Below are 18,279 nucleotides of genomic sequence, written 5' to 3' on the forward strand. Positions count from 1 at the left end.
CCTGCTCTACAATATCCTTCTTGAGGCGAGTTGATCAAAACTGTACACCAGGCATAGGCAAATTCGGCCCTCCAGATGTTTTGGGACTACAACTCCCATCATCCCTAGCTAACAGGACCAGTGGTCAGGGATGATGGGAGTTGTAGTCCCAAAACATCTGGAGGGCCGAATTTGCCTATGCCTGGTGTACACAGTTCTCCATGTGCAGCTGCCCATTGTATAACGACTTTATAATACTGACAGTTTTATTTTCAGTCCCTCTCCTAATAATCCCTGGCATGGATTTTCCTGCCTTCCTAGTTGACACACACTAGTTTGACATCTTCATCAAGCTATCCATTACAACCCCAGGGTCTTGTTCCTGGCCATGGGTACATGGGAAGTTATGTGGGTTCTCCCCCCCCCCATTGTGCATTGCTTTAAACTTGCTTACATTGAAATGGATTTGCCATTTGACTGCCCATTTGTCCAGTTTGGAGAGATTCTTTGGGATATCTTCACAATCTTTTTGTTTTAACCCATTTGAACAATTTTGTGTCGTCAAAAAACGTAGCTACCTCCATGGTCACCCATTAGCCCTAGACTATTTATGAGCGAGTTGACATACATGGGTCCCTATACTGATCCTTGGGGGACTCTACTTTCTGCACCCTTCAATTGGACTATCCATTCCTACGCTCCATTTCCTGTTTCTTTCCAGTTACCAATCCACAACAGGACTTCTCCCCTCATTCTATGATTGCTGTGCTTCCTCAGAATTCTTTTGTGTAGTCCTTTGTTATAAGCTTTTTGAAAGTTTTAAGTACACGATGTCTACTGGATCACCAGGTTTTATGCTTGCCTTCTGGCCAAAAAAGGAGCATTAGGACCAGTGTTGGTAGAGCATGAATTAAGAAGTCCAATGTGACAGTGCCGAGTGCCCTGGAGTTAATGCTTGTTTTGCTTTCCCATTCTCCAAGCTCCTAACTCCAGGGCAGCCTTATACCAGCGAGAGGTGCTATGGGTTGTATCCAGTAAAATGTCTGTGGAATGGGGTAGTTGGATGCTGGCTTTACTGTTCTCAGTACCACCCCCCAAAAAACTTACTGCTGAATGGGGTGTACTGTGGCATAGAGTGCTGAGGGTGATGCCAGAATATGAGGTAGCATCACCCATGAGTGGTAGCCCCATTTACAAAAGGTGCGTCTTCTCAGTTTTCAGAGATTCCTCCGCATGACAGCCCATCCCCTTCAACAAGGCCCCTTGACACTTGGAAGATGCTTTTATGGGTGTTGCTTGGAAGAGGAGAAAATGAAACATAATCCTGCCCACTCCTTCTGTAGAGTTTTCTCCAGATCTAGCCGGATCCAATCTCTGATTTAGCCTTAATTTTAGAGGCAGTAAAGGTGGAGCTGTTGAGTTCTGCTTCTCTAGGTGTGAACTGGATGTTGTGGTAGCTAATAAGTTTTCTGGAAGGTTCCTCAACAATGAGCTGAGAGATAAAGAATACAATATTGAACCACAGTTTGCTTTCCTTATTAACACAAGGAGTGGGTTTGAAAGAGAATATGCATTGTGTTAGTGTTCCTTTGTGGTAAGAGGAAACGGGGTGTTTTGGGTCCGAGGTGACTTAGCTTCAACATAGCTACACTCTCCATCAATGACTTCTTATGCTATTGTTGGTTTTGCTATCAGATTTCTGTGAAAAGTACTTTCACCATGGATTTGCCTTAAATGTTAAGGCCCTCAAGGCAATACCTGGCCAGAGTTTTGTACTGTACTTGACAAAGGAGTGTTAACAGCCGGGAATATTCAGGTCATGTGTCTCTATGGAAGCTAACTGCTGGAAGATTGCTTCTTGATAAAGGACCACACAGCAATGTGTTGTTTAGGGGGGGGGAAACCATCAGACAAAGGAGTATGGAATATTCTCCCCACCCTAGCTCTAGCTGTAAAAGGTACAGGCAAAGGGACCCCTGACTATTAGGTCCAGTCATGACCGACTCTGGGGTTGTGGCGCTCATCTCGCTTTATTGGCCGAGGGAGCCGGCGTACAGCTTCCAGGTCATGTGGCCAGCATGACAAAGCCGCTTCTGGCGAACCAGAGCAGCGCACGGAAACGCCATTTACCTTCCCGCCGGAGCAGTACCTATTTATCTACTTGCACTTGACATACTTTCAAACTGCTAGGTTGGCAGGAGGAGGGACCGAGCAACGGGAGCTCACCCCGTCGCAGGGATTCGAACCGCCGGCCTTCTGATCATGTAATCTAGGGGTGTGGAGGGGGGGAAGCAGGAAGAGAACTGAGTTTCTGGGCTCTGCAAGCTAATAGACACTTTGGTGATTAGATGTGGGGCAGTAGCTCTGGTTGCTTGTTGAGATGTTTATTTTTAAATAAACTGAAATATTGAACACCCTAAGCTTAAAGTGATATTCTACCCAAAGAAAACTAAAGCACCACACCCCTGGAATTTCTCATTGCTTGGAGAAGAGTCGCCCATATGATACTAAGTACTACATTTGCATATTTCAATAGCCTTTTAAGTTTGTTTCAGGCAGCCAGGTTTACCATATGATCTGCACCTGTGTTGTATAATTTGAAGGCTGTGACAAAAGTCTTACTGACTGTTCCAAGCACTGTGGCAATAGATGGGACAGAATGAACAAAACAACAAATGCTATGGTGGATATTTAATATGAAAAAAAGTAGGGAAAAGAAATCTTAACATGAAAAATAAAAACCACAGTAGATATGTCTATTGCATAAATCAAAAGGCTTTATGTCATAACATGAGCATGTGCCACACCGGCTCATATATTGGATTTCAGTAGTTGGTTGCATAAAGAAGTAAAGTGTAATGAAACTGGCAAGCAAAGTATTCCCCAGTCAGCCTTATCTTTGTTCCATTTGTCCTTCAGACACAGCTTTTCTAGCGTTTTTCAATAAAACCCATCCAGCTCTCTCTCTTACTTTGCATCTCTCTGTAACTGAGCTGAGAAAACCAATGAGATTCAGTGCTTTTCTACTTGAGTCCTTAGCAGCTGTTTTTTAAGAGATCAAAACTTAGAATGCTGCTACATGGTATTAAGGCTTAGCCACTGATGTGTCCCTATAGAGGTTATGTTTTTCTTGTGGGGAGAGCGGTGGGAGGGAAAGGGTGAAGGGTGACACTTTTGAGCAGGCTTGTAGACAGTAAACACTACTTTCCTTGTTTCTTAGGATCCTCTTTGCAAGCTCAGTGCTTAACCTGACTGAACTCGTTGCCCTTCGGCCTGACCTTGGCAAATTGAAAAAGGTCCTTTACTTCCATGAGAACCAATTGACATATCCTGTCCAGAAATGTCAGGAAAGAGACTTCCAATATGGGTACAACCAGATTCTTTCATGGTAGGTGCATCTCTCATGCCCTTGTGTTTAATTGTTTTCTAGTATCTTCATGAACATACCTCCAGGGGTTCTTTTTTTTCTTTTTCTTTCAATAATATATATACACAGACATACACGGAGTCCTACGTGATTTCCAGTATTTGCAGACAGACAGATGCACACACAATTCAACACTGAAAGTATCAGGTTCATTAGTATATACAGAGTTGCTGAATGCCAAGTATACCTAGATACTATTATGAGTGTCTCATTGTACTCCAGTAAAATGCGCTGATTTCCAGTATATACCTCAGTGCTTTTGCTTTGAGAGCACTTAACAAAAGGGGCAGTTAATCAACACTGGCTCAGCAATAGCTTTTACTGCATCCAGCTGAAATTAAAATAGAGGTTTTCAAGGGAGTAAACAAAAATTAAAATGTACTGCGGCAATGTTTTTAGTGAGAGAGGGTAGTAAACATACCAGATAAATCCTTACGTTTCTTTCATTGCGTATTCACAAATTGTGCAGTGGTAAAACACCCAGACATTTAAAAGGCTGTGGCCCTTTATTGTTACTTAAAACAAACATATTTCCTGAATATAAGTTAATGAAAGAAGTTAATAACGGCTACACTGAAAAGCTTTGTGATTAGGCGTTATACAAACCTAAAGTGAAACTGCAAAGCTGAATTGGCTTGAATTGAAATAAATTCATTTACTTGGTCTATTTCACATATTTGTTATTAGAATTATTATAAGCATAGATTGAGCGTTTTAAAGCTAGATGTATAACATCTGCATCTTTGCATTGTAACTCAGATGAAAGACAAATAATGATCCCTATATACTCGAGCTTTTTGTAGCTGCCGTTCTGCTTTCATTTGCAAAATGCTTCAGTTTTGCAGTAGCAATATTCTGAGAATATAATGAAATGGCTTTGCCATGAAATGGTTCTTAAAAACAAATAGCAGCTTATAAAAAATATTCCTCATCATTGCTACTGGAAGAAATACATCATGAAATGTTAAACCATTCTCCCCCCCCCTCACTTTTACTTTTGAAGATGCTATCATTTCCTATATTATCTTTGGGTTTATGGGACCTTTCCAATGATTTAGCTGTATTAATGGTCAGAATTTGTATTTTGAAGTCATATAAACACTGGGAGTAATTCAATATGGCACAATTATGATCATTCCATCAGCAGAAGCAGACCTTCCCTTGCTCCTGAGCTGATTTGGGGTGTGGGAGGGCATGCAAGGGGAGGAGGGGGAAATACCCATTGTCCTACTGGGTCTCGTTCTGCTGGCTCCTGTTAGTGCAACTATTTAGCTAAATCCATCCCACGAGATCTGTTTCCTGAAATTCAGCTATACAGTGGGAGTGAATGAATGGGTGAGTGGAACTCCCATTCTGCCGATTAACCTTGGCAAGTGTAGGGGCTTCTTCCTTTAGGACAGGTGTGGGCAGAAATCACATTGCGGGCTAATGGTATTTCTCTGGGTGATTTACAGTACATCAACAGGAGTTTCTGACTTTCAGTTACAAATCAGACAGCTGAAATAAAGAATGTGTACAGGGAAACTATATGGGGATTTTGGTGTGAAAGGAGCAGAAGAAGTTCATTTCTTGACACTAAAAAAATAAAATCTTTGGGCTAAGTTGTGTGCTTAGAAGCAACCCCATTCCTTAATGGAAGGGCAGCATCCCTACAAACATTGTATAGGGTCATGAAACTGTAGCATTGGAAGAGACCAAGAGGGTCATCAAGGCCAACTCCCTGCAATGCAGGGCTCTTTCACCCAAAGTGGGGCTCATACCCACAACCCTGAATTTAACAGTCTCATCCTCAACAAACTGAGCTATCCCAGGTCTTGAGTAAGCATGTCACTGCATGTATATACCATAGTTTTCCTCCAGGCTTCATTCTGCACTTGGTTGTGGTGGGGTAGACCTGGGGTTCTTAAAAACCTCAAATATACCCTGTAAGTCCACCCCTGCCATACGTAATCAGCAGTGTGAGGGGATTCCCAATAAAAATTATCAGTGGCTGCTATATCGGGCACGGGCAGGGGTAAGACAGTATCTGCACATAAGCCAGGCTCTCCTTTTCCTTCTGTTGCATGCTCTTTGGCCTGGATGAGCCCTATGGAACATATTGTCCTGGGGAAAGCTCTCTAAATCTGCACTTGCTTAATTGCCTGCCTCTTTCTCATCTACTAAATAAGGAGCACTTTATCACACATCAGCTGCTGACATGTGTGGTCTGGTGGGTGCCTGTCCCTAGGGTTGGATTAAGACCTTCAGAAGCCCTCAGCGTTGGAAAGATTGTGGTGCCCCCTGTTCCGTATGGAACTCAAAATCGAAACAATACTAAACTATTAAAAATGTATCTTTCAAAATGACACTAAACTTACATGTATCCTGAAATACCAGTAACTATCAAGCGCAACACATGGCAGGATCCGATTTCCTGGGATTATTTTGATCTGTGGTAGGAGGACATATCTGCTGGTATAGGTGGGGATAAGTAATAAAAAGAGAACAGAAAAATAGAGGAGGAGGAGGAGGAGGAAGAGGAGGAGGAGGAGGAGGAGGAGTAGTAGTTACTATTATTAAAATTTGTATACCACCCTATACCTGCAGGTCTCAGGGTGGTTACAACATGAAATCACAATATAGACTTCTGGTGTGCTTATGTCTCTCTGGATTGAAACCATCACTCCTAAGACACAGCATCTTAGCAGTGTATTTGCTCAGAAGCAAAACAGACAGGGTGTTTTTAAACACATTCTATAAAACTAATTGCCTTCTTTGCTTATGTATCGGTATTTCTGGCCTCGTGGCAGGAATTTTAATTGCAAAAGGAAATGCAAACTTTTTTATCCTTTCATTCTTTTTTATATACCGGTATCTCCCACAGGATAGGTCCCTTTCTTCTTTTAAATATATGTAAAATCCTGTATTTAACCCTGCTCCCATTTTAAATGCCTTGGGAGCATCATGTCCTCTCATACAGCGGTGGGCAACTTCAGACTTGGGAATCAAATGCTGCTCTTCAGCCCTCTCTGTTTGGCCCTGGGGATTCTCCATAGCTGCCAAGTCTCCCGTTTTCCCCGGGAAATCCCCGTTTTTCCAGCTGTTCCTAGCTGAAAAAACAGATTTTTTTGTTTTCCGGTTTATTCTGGTGTGGCAGCCATTTTGGAACTGGGTGGAGCATGCTCAGAAGCGACTTTTGATGCTGCTCTGCCCAGTTCCAAAATGGCTGTAGTGCGACTTCTGACGCGGTGGCCATTTTGGAACTCGGCAAAGCAGCATCAAAAGTCACTTCTGAGCATGCTCCGCCCAGTTCCAAAATGGTGGCAGCGCTACTTCCGGCCTGCTATTTCCGGCCCGGTCCCTTATTTCTCTGACAGCAACTTGGCAGGTATGGGACTCTCCCCAGGCCACACACTCCTCTCTAGCCACACTGGCCATGCTTTGCACCTTGCTTAATTGTCTAGAATATGTCCTTAACTCTAATGGTGCTCCTTGTTTTCTGGGATGGGGGATAGAAAGAGGTATGTGACTGTATCTAGAGACTAGCCTAGGTTACAAAGGCCAAATTAAGTTTTGCCTGTGGCCCTGCCACCTCTGGCCCCTGGAAATATGCCCAGAAGAAAATGTGGCCCTCAGGCTGTGAAAGAATACCCACCTCTCTAATAGTTAAGGTGAGTGGGTAGTTCTGGGCTGCCCAGTAGGAGAGCAAAATAGAAAAAACCTGAAAAATAGAAAAAAATAGAGAAAACTGTGTTTCTGCATTCCTTTTCATCTAGGTCTTAATGGAGTGCATTCTCCACCGTCAGCCCAAATCCTGTCCCTTTCTCAGGTTCTCACGAATTGTTCTCTCATTTGGTGAAGAGCGGAAGGAGCCCTAATTGCTTAGTATCTTGGAATGGTGGACAGGGATGTCAAATTATTATCCGGAGACTCTTGCCATCAGGAGGATTTAGAATGTCATAGGAACATCTGGGACTGAGTGTTGGGCAGCCAACACCAAACCCAGGCAGGGTAGCCCAATAGCATAATTGGGATAATTCAGAATACCCCATAGCATCTTGTTATGGGTGTCTACTTATATAATTCCGTATTCCATATTAGACGCTTTAGGGAGCCAGGTGCTAGTGTGGGAGATTTCAGCAATGAGAAACCTTTATACAGAATCTGTTTTCCCTTAAGATATATGCTAAGTAAGCATGTGTTATTCCACCCCTCCATTTAATTGATTGAATTTAAGTGCTTGGGTTTCTATTTTGGCAATCACACACAAAACTATAGCCTACAGACAACAACAACAAATATTTTAAAAGTGTGGTTCAAAAAAGTGTGACTGCCTGTCACAAAGTTTTGACAGAAATAACTTTTGTCCCTTTTGTTCCCAGCTATTAGTTAAAAGCAAAAGAAATAGGTTAGCTCACTGGTTGTCATAGCTGAAAGAAAACATAGCTGAAAAAAGTGTTTGGAAAAATGTGAGATTTCAAAAATGGTTCCACTCCAGTTGTTGAGCTGAAAAGCATTAGAGTTCTGTTCAAATATTTCCTTGCTTTTCCTGCTGAGTCCTGCTGTTTTTCTGGGCAGTGTCAGTTTTCTATCTTGTCTATGAAGCAGTGAGAAATAGGAGGAGGAATGATTTTAACCCTGTGTTAGATAGTGATAACTGGTAGACTGGTAGATAGTGTACACACTGGGAAAGGGGTGGTGATAACTGAGGGCTGTGCCTGTTATCCCCAACCTCTTTGGGTTGATTGTAAGAAGTTAGGTAAAGGCTTGTGTATGCAAGTGCCAAATAAGAGACCCATGCTGTCCAGTTTTGCATAGTATGGATTGTTACCTGCAGAGCTGCTGTGCCTTGGGATATTCATGCATTGTCTCCTTTGCAGAAGTGATCATTTTAAGTCATAGTTTGTTTACCCAAAAGGTGATTTGTTTGAACATTCAACCCAGCCTAGGAGACTAACTGTGGTTTATTTTTGGCCTACAACCCTTGGTTTGTTTTAACCATAGTTTCACATTCTCTTTGAACTCCAGCCTTGCTTACCATGGTTTGGCCACCTTACCCCAGTTCACCATCAAGGCACAAGGAAGAGCAGCTGAAAAAACAAACTAAGCTTTGGAAAAAACAAGCCATGACTTGTTTGTTCTTCTCCAAGACAACTCATGGATTAATGAACAAACCATGGTTGAAATAAGTGATGGCTTAGCATTATGCATGAACACAGACTATGTATGGAGGTCAGGAGGAAGCTCGGGACACTTAGCTCTTGTCCATCTAGGTCAGTAGTTGACAGAGTAAGAAAACCAACTTGCCCTGAAACTTTCCTTAATTTCTATTGCTATTGGTTGAAATTTGTTACCATTTGGGGGGGGGCTGTGCTGAGAAGTTGTTTATGGTATTGTTGGTTTAAGGTTATGAAAAACTTTAGCTGCAAAAAAAGATCCTGTTAAGATTTGCTGGAAGGAGTGACATACATGGTCCTTTAAGTCTGAATTGATTTTAAAATAGTTAGCTTGGTTTGCTCAGCTTGAAAATATTTCTGACTTCTCTAATGCACATAAGAATTTGGGGGTAGTGTAGTGCAGTGGTTTAAGAGAAGCTCTTTTCGGGTGTTATGGTTAAAAAGGGAACATAAATATATTAGTCTCAACTCTAATAACCCCACATGCACTGTCCCCTCCTCCCAATACTCTGCCCTGACTCAATGCCAAGGATGCAGGTTTGATCCCCATGTGCATTGCCGGAATTGGACTATATGATCCTTAGGATCTCTTCCAACTATGATTCTATGACGCTCCCAATTGAACAGGAAGGTCTGAGGGAGCTTCTAAGCACATTGCGGTAGATGTAATTCGAAGCCTCAGCACAATTGGGCATGCTGATAAGGCAATATTCCCGATCATACAGAGGCAGCATTCAGTTGATTGAGCTTAGAACCCCCTTCAAACCTTCCAATGCAGTCAGATCAAGGGTGGAGCACACAGGACCAAGTGCATACGTGGATGCGGGGCTGGAGATGAGATGATACACACTTCCAACTCATGTTTACATTTCCTTTTCAGCAACAACATCTGATTAGTGATCGAATGAGGTGAGCATTGAGACATCCCTCATTCAAATATATTCTCCCACCCCAGTCATGGTCTCACTTGGTGGCCTTTGGCAAGCTGCATTTTGAGCTGCAGCCTGTAATGCAAGGGTGCTAATACCAGGCTGATGTATGGACAAGTTAGGTCATATATGTAGCATTTTGCCCATGTAGGAAAAGGCACCCTGGATACTAGCTTGGGTCCAGAGAATGGTAACAAAGAAAGCACATTTAGTGCTGTTCCACAACCTCTTGTGCAAGGCCTAGTACAAGATTTATAGTAGTTCAGCATTGTTTCAGGGTCAAGGTTACAGTACTGTATAAGAAAAGGCCAATAGGTAAAACAGCAAAATGCAGTAAGTGAACTCCAGTGGGTCATAAAAACATATTGAAAGTGAGCTTGCAAGTCTTGAGAACAAGGGAATGTTTGCCCAAGAGGTTGTGACCATGAAGGAATTCTCTGGAGATTACTTTTGTCTGTAAAAACAAACCTTCTGTTCTTGGAAACAGCCCTTCTGCTAGCAGTAGGACACCTTTAAGATGTATTAAATAAATTGATGAGATGTGTTTAATAAATGGATGATTTTGCTCTCTTTTTTCCCATTAGTTTGGTTGCTGACGTGGTGGTGTTCAACTCTGCTTATAATATGGAGTCATTTCTAACATCTATAGGGAAGTTTATGAAGCTGATGCCTGACCATAGGCCTAAGCATCTGGAAGAGTTAATTAGACCAAAATGCCAAGTCCTTTATTTTCCAGTGATGTTCCCTGATGTGAGCAGGTTGGTGGCTTTTGAATTTCTTCTCTCTGTTCTGTGCCATTCATGTTTTCTCAGTTCTCTTTATACTGGTGATTATTACCTGGAATTTTTGCATGGCTTGTACATCGGAAAATCAGAGGACATATTACACTACTGTTACATTTTCTCATTCAGAACTCAATAACAGAAGAATATCAAGTGACTTAGCCAGGACTACTTGTAAGAAATGCCATCTGCGCCAGTCCTGCTGACAATCAGTACATATACTGAATATTTGATTGGGCCAGGCACCAGGTTACCTTTGAGTTCCTGAGATATAAAATTCTCCCCCAAAGAAGCACATGCATTACCTTCCTTCACCACCACCCCATAGTTGTTCATTTACACTTTACCTTCTTCACTTTCACACTTCCCCATCTCTATCCACTTCTGAAGTTGCTCTGAAATCATCTGATCCTACTTGTTTCAAGGTGCAATGAAGCTGGGGGTGGAAGAGGTACCGGTACTTTTCTTGACAGTAGGAATAGTATTTCACTCCAGGACACATTACCTGACCGACTTGATTAGATTTCTATTTTGCAAATAGCTATGGCCCAATTTAAAGGAGGCACTGCGATTGGATCTCCTTTTGTGGTGGTTGTTTTAAAAAATTCAAAGCAGCCACAGGAGAGCCCAAATTGAATTGGAGGAGTGGGGCTGGGTGTGTGTAACCATCCTCTTCCCGATACTTAGTTTTATCTGCCTGCTTTTAGTGTGTGTGATACTAAGAATGCCTAACATTCAGTGGAACCCGGCCTGTCTCTTTGTGAGCCTTCTTATTGGGAGGAGGTAAACCCAGAACTGTGAGTCATACAGAGACATAATGAGCAGCCTCTTTGGAGATGTAACTGCTGCTTCTCCAAATCTGGTAGCAGGTGATGTGCAAGACCTTTGCCTGAGACCCCTGAGAGCTGCTGCTAGTCACGGTAGACAATACTAGAAGGTCTACCTGTCCTCACATCTGTATACCTATATTTTGAGATCATCATCACCAGAGGCTGTTCTCTGTTCTCACATTGAGATATGGTGGGTGGCTACTGGTAGAAAGGTATTGTCAGTGCTCCTCAGAAAGGAACATGTGGCACCCATTCTGATATCTTTTCTGGTGCCAGAAAAGGACCTTTTTTATTTTATCAGGTGTTGATCTGTTTTATTTTCGCTTATATATTGTTTCTGATACCTTAATATATTTGCTCTTTGTGTTTTAAATTATTTTATTGTAAGCCCCCACCCTGTGGAAGTTCCTTGAAAGGCAGGCATAAATCTTCATAATGAAATACACATACTGTATAAATAAATATTGGACTAGATAGACAAATAGTTTGATTGATATAAGGCAACTTCTCATATGTTAGTTCCTAGTTCGGAAATGACTGTGTTACACTTTTTGGAAGTGTAACAAATTTACTTTGCCTTATAGTTTAGACAAGGCGCTGCCAGCGACTTTATATACGTTGGTTATTTTTAATGTGATTTCTTATTACCGTATTTAAGAAGTATCCTTTCTAAATTGAATACTGCATTGCAAAATAACACACAGTTCATATTTCTTAATGTATTTATTTGAAAAAAAAACACTGGTTTTTGTTCAGGAGTTAATATGAAAGTTACATGTACCCTTAAAATCTCAGTGTATTTTATATTGCTTGACATTGTGTAAAAACTATTGGATGGAATCCAGAATAGTGTGAAAGGACTGCACCTTCCTCTTGTCCTCTTGCAGCCACTTGCCCACCCCAAATCTGTTGTGGAAGGGCTCCTGACACCCCAGAATACATTTTGAGGGTGTGTGGAGGGCTGTACCAGGATGGGGGAAAGAGGAAAATGAAGACTTGCTGTATGCTTATACATGAACAGGGTTGGATACAGCCCCTTGTGTTTAGAAACCAATTATGGTTCCTGGCTCTAAATAAAAATTAACATCAGCCCAAGATGCCAAGGATTTAATTCTTACCAAGAACAACAATTCATGACCCAAGTTGTGCATTTTCAGCTTCAGCTACTGATAGTTGCTGTTATTCCCCCCCCCCCCAATCATGTGTTAAATAAATCTCAAATGCACCTGTGGCAATTGAATGCAGTTTATTAATTTACTCTGTATTACTGCAGTGAAATCTAGCTGAATGGAAATGGAGGAGAAAAAGGTTAAGAAATATCATGGCCAAACTTAGATTCATAAAGCAAGCTCTTCGCCCAGAGTGGTTTTCGAGTTATTTTCAAATGGTAATTTGCTTTATCCAAACCAAACTCATACAGTGTAAGTAAGTGATTATTTGCATGACTGACAGTCATTTGAATGCCTGCAGTCTTTTAAAAATGCATAATTTTGCAGAGATGTTGGGGTGGGGGAAATATGAACAGCAGAATAACCAAGGTGATTTCTCTCTCCTCTCCTTACTTTGACCTCCTTTTTAGTTTTTATTGCTGTTAACATGATTTTCTTTGTATATGGGGAAGGAGATGAACTGAAAACAAAATAAGGCAGCACCATTAAGGATATGGCCATGATTTGTAAAAGAATCTCCATTTTATGTTAATATTGTGTCTGTAAAGAAAACACACACCACTCTCTCTCTCTCTCTCTCTCTCTCTCTCTCTCTCTCTCTCTCTCTCTCTCTCTCTCTCTCTCTCTAAATTGGCCCTAGGTGTCGGCTACATAGCTGGAGCAGCATATAGCATTTCACTTAAGAAAATCAATTTTGTTTGTAGCTTTTCTTAACCAAAAATCCACATGTGTCCTAACAGAAAAGTTGTTGTGATAGAATAGGAATGTAATGTTTACAGTTGTACCTCCGCTTACGTATCCCTCCGGTTGCATAAACTTCAGGATACGTAAGCGGCAAACCGGAAAGTATATTTCTTGGTTTTTGCCATGCGTGCATATGCAGAAGCAGTCTCTCCGGTTGCGAAAATCTTGGGATCCGGCCAGACCTCTGGAACGGATCCTGTCTGCAACCGGAGGTACCACTGTACATAGAATTGAATATTCAACAATGCACCAAATATTATTTGGCTGATTGGAATTGGTGTGGCAGTGTGGAAACAGATATTCCATTTTGAGTGAAAAACATTTGAATGTGTATATTACTTTCCTTTCTTTTTGGGGAAGTTAGGGCTCCCATTGGTGGTAGTTACTTCTGCTGCATCACTGTATTTTGCAATAGAGATGCTGTTGGATTTTTATTTTGAAACCCTTAAGTTGAGTCTTTAGCAGACAATTTTCATTTGCTTATAATTAAAGATACATATTTTAACCAATATATTTAAAATAATACAAAATCAATACATTTAACCAAATATTTTTCTCAAATGTTCAGGATAGTGAACAAAATAAAACAGGATGAAACATGAAAACTGTATAACATAAAACAATAGCAAGATGAGAGAAGAAATAGCAATTGACACTTAAGGTTTAAATCACAAATCAAAAATAGAAAACCCAAAAGAAATTGTACCAAAAAGAAAATTCAAGGCTAGTGTGGTGTAGAGTGTTGGACCAGAGTTCAAATCCCAACTCAGCCATGAAGTTCGCCAGGTGACCTTGGGCTAGTCGCTACCTCTCAGCCCAACTCATTTGCAGGGTTGTTGTGAAAATTAAATTAAAAAATCCTTCCAGTAGCACCTTAGAGACCAACTAAGTTTGTCATAGGTATGAGCTTTCGTGTGCATGCTACTGGAAGGATTTTTTAATTTTGTTTTGACTGTGTCAGACCAACACGGCTACCTACTTGTAACTTGTGAAAATTAAATGAGAAGACTGAGAACCTTGAACTCCTTGGAGAATGAGGTGGGATATACATTAAATAATAAGTCAGAAATAAAATATTTTCTGTTGAGGAGAGGATTCCTGAGACAGGGAAGCACCCCATTGTGGGTCTACTGCCCACCTCTCTGAAGATTGGGGAAGCTGACAACAGGAAGCCCTAGCAGGTTCACGTCGGAGAAATTGGTCTTAAAAGTGCACTTTTAGATTCAATAGGTGTTTTGAGTCGTTTTCAAGGCACTATGTAAGGATCACTCAAACTCTGTTTTTGGCCAGCAAAATTTCCATAACTTTTATGGGAGATGAGATACCTCATGTATTAGATGGTCTTCTGTGGATTCTCACTTTATCTCTGAGTGATATTTCTGTGTTCACAGATGTATTCTTAGTCTGCATGGCTTCTTTGCACATCTTTAGCTACCCTAGCCATCACAGGCCAGATTTGAAAAGTGGGTTGTGCCACCCACTGGATGATCAATCACCTGATGTCACAGTGAGGATCATCAGGACTTCATAGCACCATGCACCTTCTTTTTTTGCAACTTTATCAGACATGATCCCATGAACTATAGCTGGATTTTTAGATGGATTGCCTTTCAGAGATGTTTCTATCCCAGCTGAAAAGTTTCACAGATATGCGCCCACATTAACCCAGTAATTCCATAGAGACAAAAGGTTACAGCAGAACTTGCCATTATTTAGGGTAGGGGTAGCTAATATGGTCACATCCATACATTGGTGGACTACAGCTCCCATCAGCCCCAAGCAGCATGGCAAATGATTCAGGATGGTTGAAAGCGCAGTCCATCAACATCTGGAGAGATTGCCATTATCTGCCTCTGATTTAGAGCATTCTTGGGATTCATTTAGAAATCTAGGGGCAGCCACCCAAGCTTTTTTGCCACTTGAAGTGGAATGGCTTGCTGCCGGTGTTGACAACTTACTTGTCTGTCCACTGCTGCATGGCACTGCCACCTTCTCTGCGCAGGAAATTCTAGCAAAACTGTTCCACGGAAAATATGGTCCTTCATCACATGGATTTCTGTGAAGGGAGGAAGGTATGACACTGCTTCCTCCTTTACTAGTTGCTTTAAAATTTAAGTGCCTCAGATTTAAAATCTACATTAGCCAAATGACAGCACAGAATAACAGATAAAAAGGGAACAGATGGGAGAACTCAGGTTAAAAGTTAATGAGAGCTCCTTTCATTAACACATATTGTTGGTATTATATACAGTGCTTGCCTTAAATCCTAGAAAAAATGAGGAAATAGAGATCTCTTTTTAAACTATGGTTCTTTTATGGGAAGGGATAATAGGGACAAAATTAAGAAATACAGCTTTGGTATAGGTCTAATATAAGAGACACCCTGTCCTCAATAGTGAAAAATGCCTGAGATGATCCTGATTGAAGCAGCAGAATAAAATGGAGGAAGAAACACCATCAAAGTGGCAAACTGTGATACAGCAAGCATAGGCCAGATCAAGTGCAAATATTCCCCATTTTGCACATTGTGCCATTTGGCAAAGGGAGAACCCATAGAGATCAGTAAAGGTAAAGGTAAAGGGACCCCTGACCATTAGGTCCAGTCGTGACCGACTCTGGGGTTGCGCGCTCATCTCGCATTATTGGCCGAGGGAGCCGGCGTACAGCTTCCAGGTCATGTGGCCAGCATGTCAAAGCCGCTTCTGGCAAACCAGAGCAGCACACAGAAACGCCGTTTACCTTTCCGCTGTAGCGGTTCCTATTTATCTACTTGCATTTTGACGTGCTTTTGAACTGCTAGGTTGGCAGGAGCTGGGACCAAGCAACGGGAGCTCACCCCGTCACAGGGATTCGAACCGCCGACCTTCTGATCAGCAAGCCCTAGGCTCAGTGGTTTAACCACAGCGCCACCTGGGTCCCTATAGAGATCAGTACTCTCATGCAAATACAAAACCGGTCTTTGCATGCCCTGCCATCAATTCCTAATTTGTTGTTACCCTTATGGAAGAGATTGCTCTGTATTAGTTGCTTGTTTCTTCTTTAAAACATATTCTCACCTGGGGGGGGGGGGAGTTTTTTGTCTGCTTTCCTTTAGCTAATGCCAGTAACTCAACTGAGGTCTTAGATTAGCCTTTCACTAGTTCCAAAATATACTGCAGTTGAATTCTCCATGCAACCTACTTAATTTTATTATGTTGGGTTCTCGTCATGTTGCATACAACGCATTCCCATAAAAGTTGCATTTTGTATTTACAGAGAAATTTCTCTTGAGAGTTAAGGTCTTGTAAAACATTCTTGTTCTACAGCATGAACGAATTATTACACTCTGGGGCATTAAAAGTGAAGTGTACTGAAGAAAAGAATTTTTTCATTAAAATGCCGTTTGTATTGATAAAACAGATTACTAGCATTTGATGAAATGTGAAACTTGGATCTGCCCCTATCACTAAATCGCCGGTAGGTTTATTTTGGCAGGAAGACTAGAATGTAATGTATATCAGGACCAATCATTATGCAGTACCTGTTAGTTTTGTATTCAATTAAATTGTGCTTCGGTAAAGTAGTTGGAAGGTTGTGGCGGGTGGGGTAGGGAGGGGAAAAAACCTTGCTTATTCTATCTATCTTGAAGTAGCAGAATGTAGTAACCAAGAATATTTGAAAAGAAAAGCTGTTGTGTTATCAGTTTTGGCACGGTCATTTATCAATCAGTATTTTAAACATTGACAAGTGGTAATTTAATAGGGAATGACCCTGTTGGCAGGAAGTTCTAATGACAGATGATGCAAACTCATTTATCACTATGGGGCTCTGCTGGCTTCTTACCTTTCTCAGTATCACAGCTCATATTTTCCAAGTCTGGGATGTGAGAAGCCACGAAGGGGAAAACCTATGGCAGAGAGCCTGAAGCCACTTCTCTCTCTCTCTCTCTCTCTCTCTCTCTCTCTCTCTCTCTCTCTAGTAGTTAACTCTTGATTTACACATGTTCTCATAGTGTGGATTGAACAGCCTGATGGTTTGATAACAATTTGAAAACATTGAATGTGTGCGTGTAATATCCTCTATTTAAAACTGATGTGCTCAGCACTTTTGCCATTGGGCCATGCTGGAAGCCTGAGCTGCCCTGACTTGTGAAGCGTCAAACCAGTTTGTGCATATGTGGGCATGGGCGTACCCAGGATCAAAACTAGGGGGGGGCAAGGGGAGGGGCCAAGGCACGGAAGGGGAGGGGCCACAAAGTGGGCGGGAACGGCGAACTCGCGCTCCGCCAGGCTGTGCCCCTCCCTAGAAGCAGGGCTGGTGGGCGGAGGCGGAGCCCAGCCCAGCGGAGCGCGAGTTCAGCGTTCCCGCCCGCCGCGCCGCGCTCTCTGGTTCCCCGCCGCGCTTGGCCTTGCCAGAGGGCGCGCCGGGGAGCTGGAGGGTGCGGCGCGGCGCGGCAGGAATGGCGAACTCGCGCTCTGCCGGGCTGTGCTCCGCCTCTGCCCACCAGCCCTGCTTCTAGAGTAGGGCAGCTGCCCTAACTTGCCCCGTGGTGGGTACGCCCTTGTATGTGGGGAGTGAGGGTGGGGAAGGACCCCCCCCCAGCCTATGGAAAAAGTGAGAGGAAGGATACACCAAAAAACATGTCTCAGAGGCATCTCAAGCCTCAAGTCCTCTGGACCCTTTTAGTTAGTTATTGATGTTTATGTGCCTAGAACGTCGTCCTTGTTCAGGGGCCATACTAATCTTTGCTTTATTGTTCCATTTCTTAGTTGTATGTGCTGCTGAAACAACCACAGGCTCTGTTAGTGCAGGGAAACTGCTGGTGGCCAGGATGAGAGCAGCATATTGTTGCAAGCTGGGTTTTTTGTTTTAGTTTTAGCATAAACAGCCACTCTTCTTAGGTGACTTTACTCAAAGTTACATAATATGAGTAAGAATAATTTATTAATTATTTGCCGCCCATCTGGCTGGGCCACTCAGGGTGGCTTCCCTCAAATTATAAAACCACAGCAAAACATTGCACATTGAAAACCTCCCTATACAGGGCTAGGGCTGCCTTCAGATGTCTTCCAAAGGTCAGATCGTTGTTTATTTCCTTGACATCTGATGGGAGGGCATTCCACAGGGTGGGTGCCACTGCCAAGAAGGCCCTCTGCCTGGTTCCCTGTAACCTCACATCTCACAGTGAGTGAAATGCCAGAAGGCCCTCAGAGCTTGACCTCAGTGTCCAGGCAGAATGATGGAATGGAGACACTCCTTCAGGTATACCATACACGTGTCCTTT

The 18,279-nt window shown here is 42.3% G+C and overlaps 1 protein-coding gene and 1 non-coding gene across 15 annotated transcripts in view; one reads left to right on the top strand and one right to left on the bottom strand.

The window, feature by feature from the left end:
- Window positions 1-18,279, top strand: part of QTMAN (queuosine-tRNA mannosyltransferase) — a 341,618-nt gene that overhangs the window by 89,168 nt on the left and 234,171 nt on the right. For 10 of the 14 annotated variants that reach the window (XR_015948081.1, XR_015948080.1, XR_015948082.1 and 7 more), the window contains 2 exons: window positions 3,200-3,367; window positions 10,076-10,249. Coding sequence is in view for 10 of the 14 variants with exons in the window: in XM_088661745.1 (XP_088517871.1) it covers window positions 3,200-3,367; window positions 10,076-10,249 (342 nt within the window). In the remaining 4 variants the exon portion in view is untranslated. Of the gene's footprint in view, window positions 1-3,199; window positions 3,368-9,442; window positions 9,472-10,075; window positions 10,250-18,279 lie in introns of all 14 variants that reach the window. The other 4 variants (XM_088661784.1, XM_088661792.1, XM_088661774.1 and 1 more) reach the window with 2 other exon arrangements.
- Window positions 17,681-17,789, bottom strand: LOC148687526 (U6 spliceosomal RNA). The gene has a single exon (XR_015946843.1). It is a non-coding gene; the product is annotated as a U6 spliceosomal RNA (small nuclear RNA).

The sequence above is a fragment of the Zootoca vivipara genome, chromosome 1 (genome assembly GCF_965207765.1).
Source record: "Zootoca vivipara chromosome 1, rZooViv2.hap1.1, whole genome shotgun sequence".
Classification (NCBI taxonomy): Eukaryota; Metazoa; Chordata; class Lepidosauria; order Squamata; family Lacertidae; genus Zootoca; species Zootoca vivipara.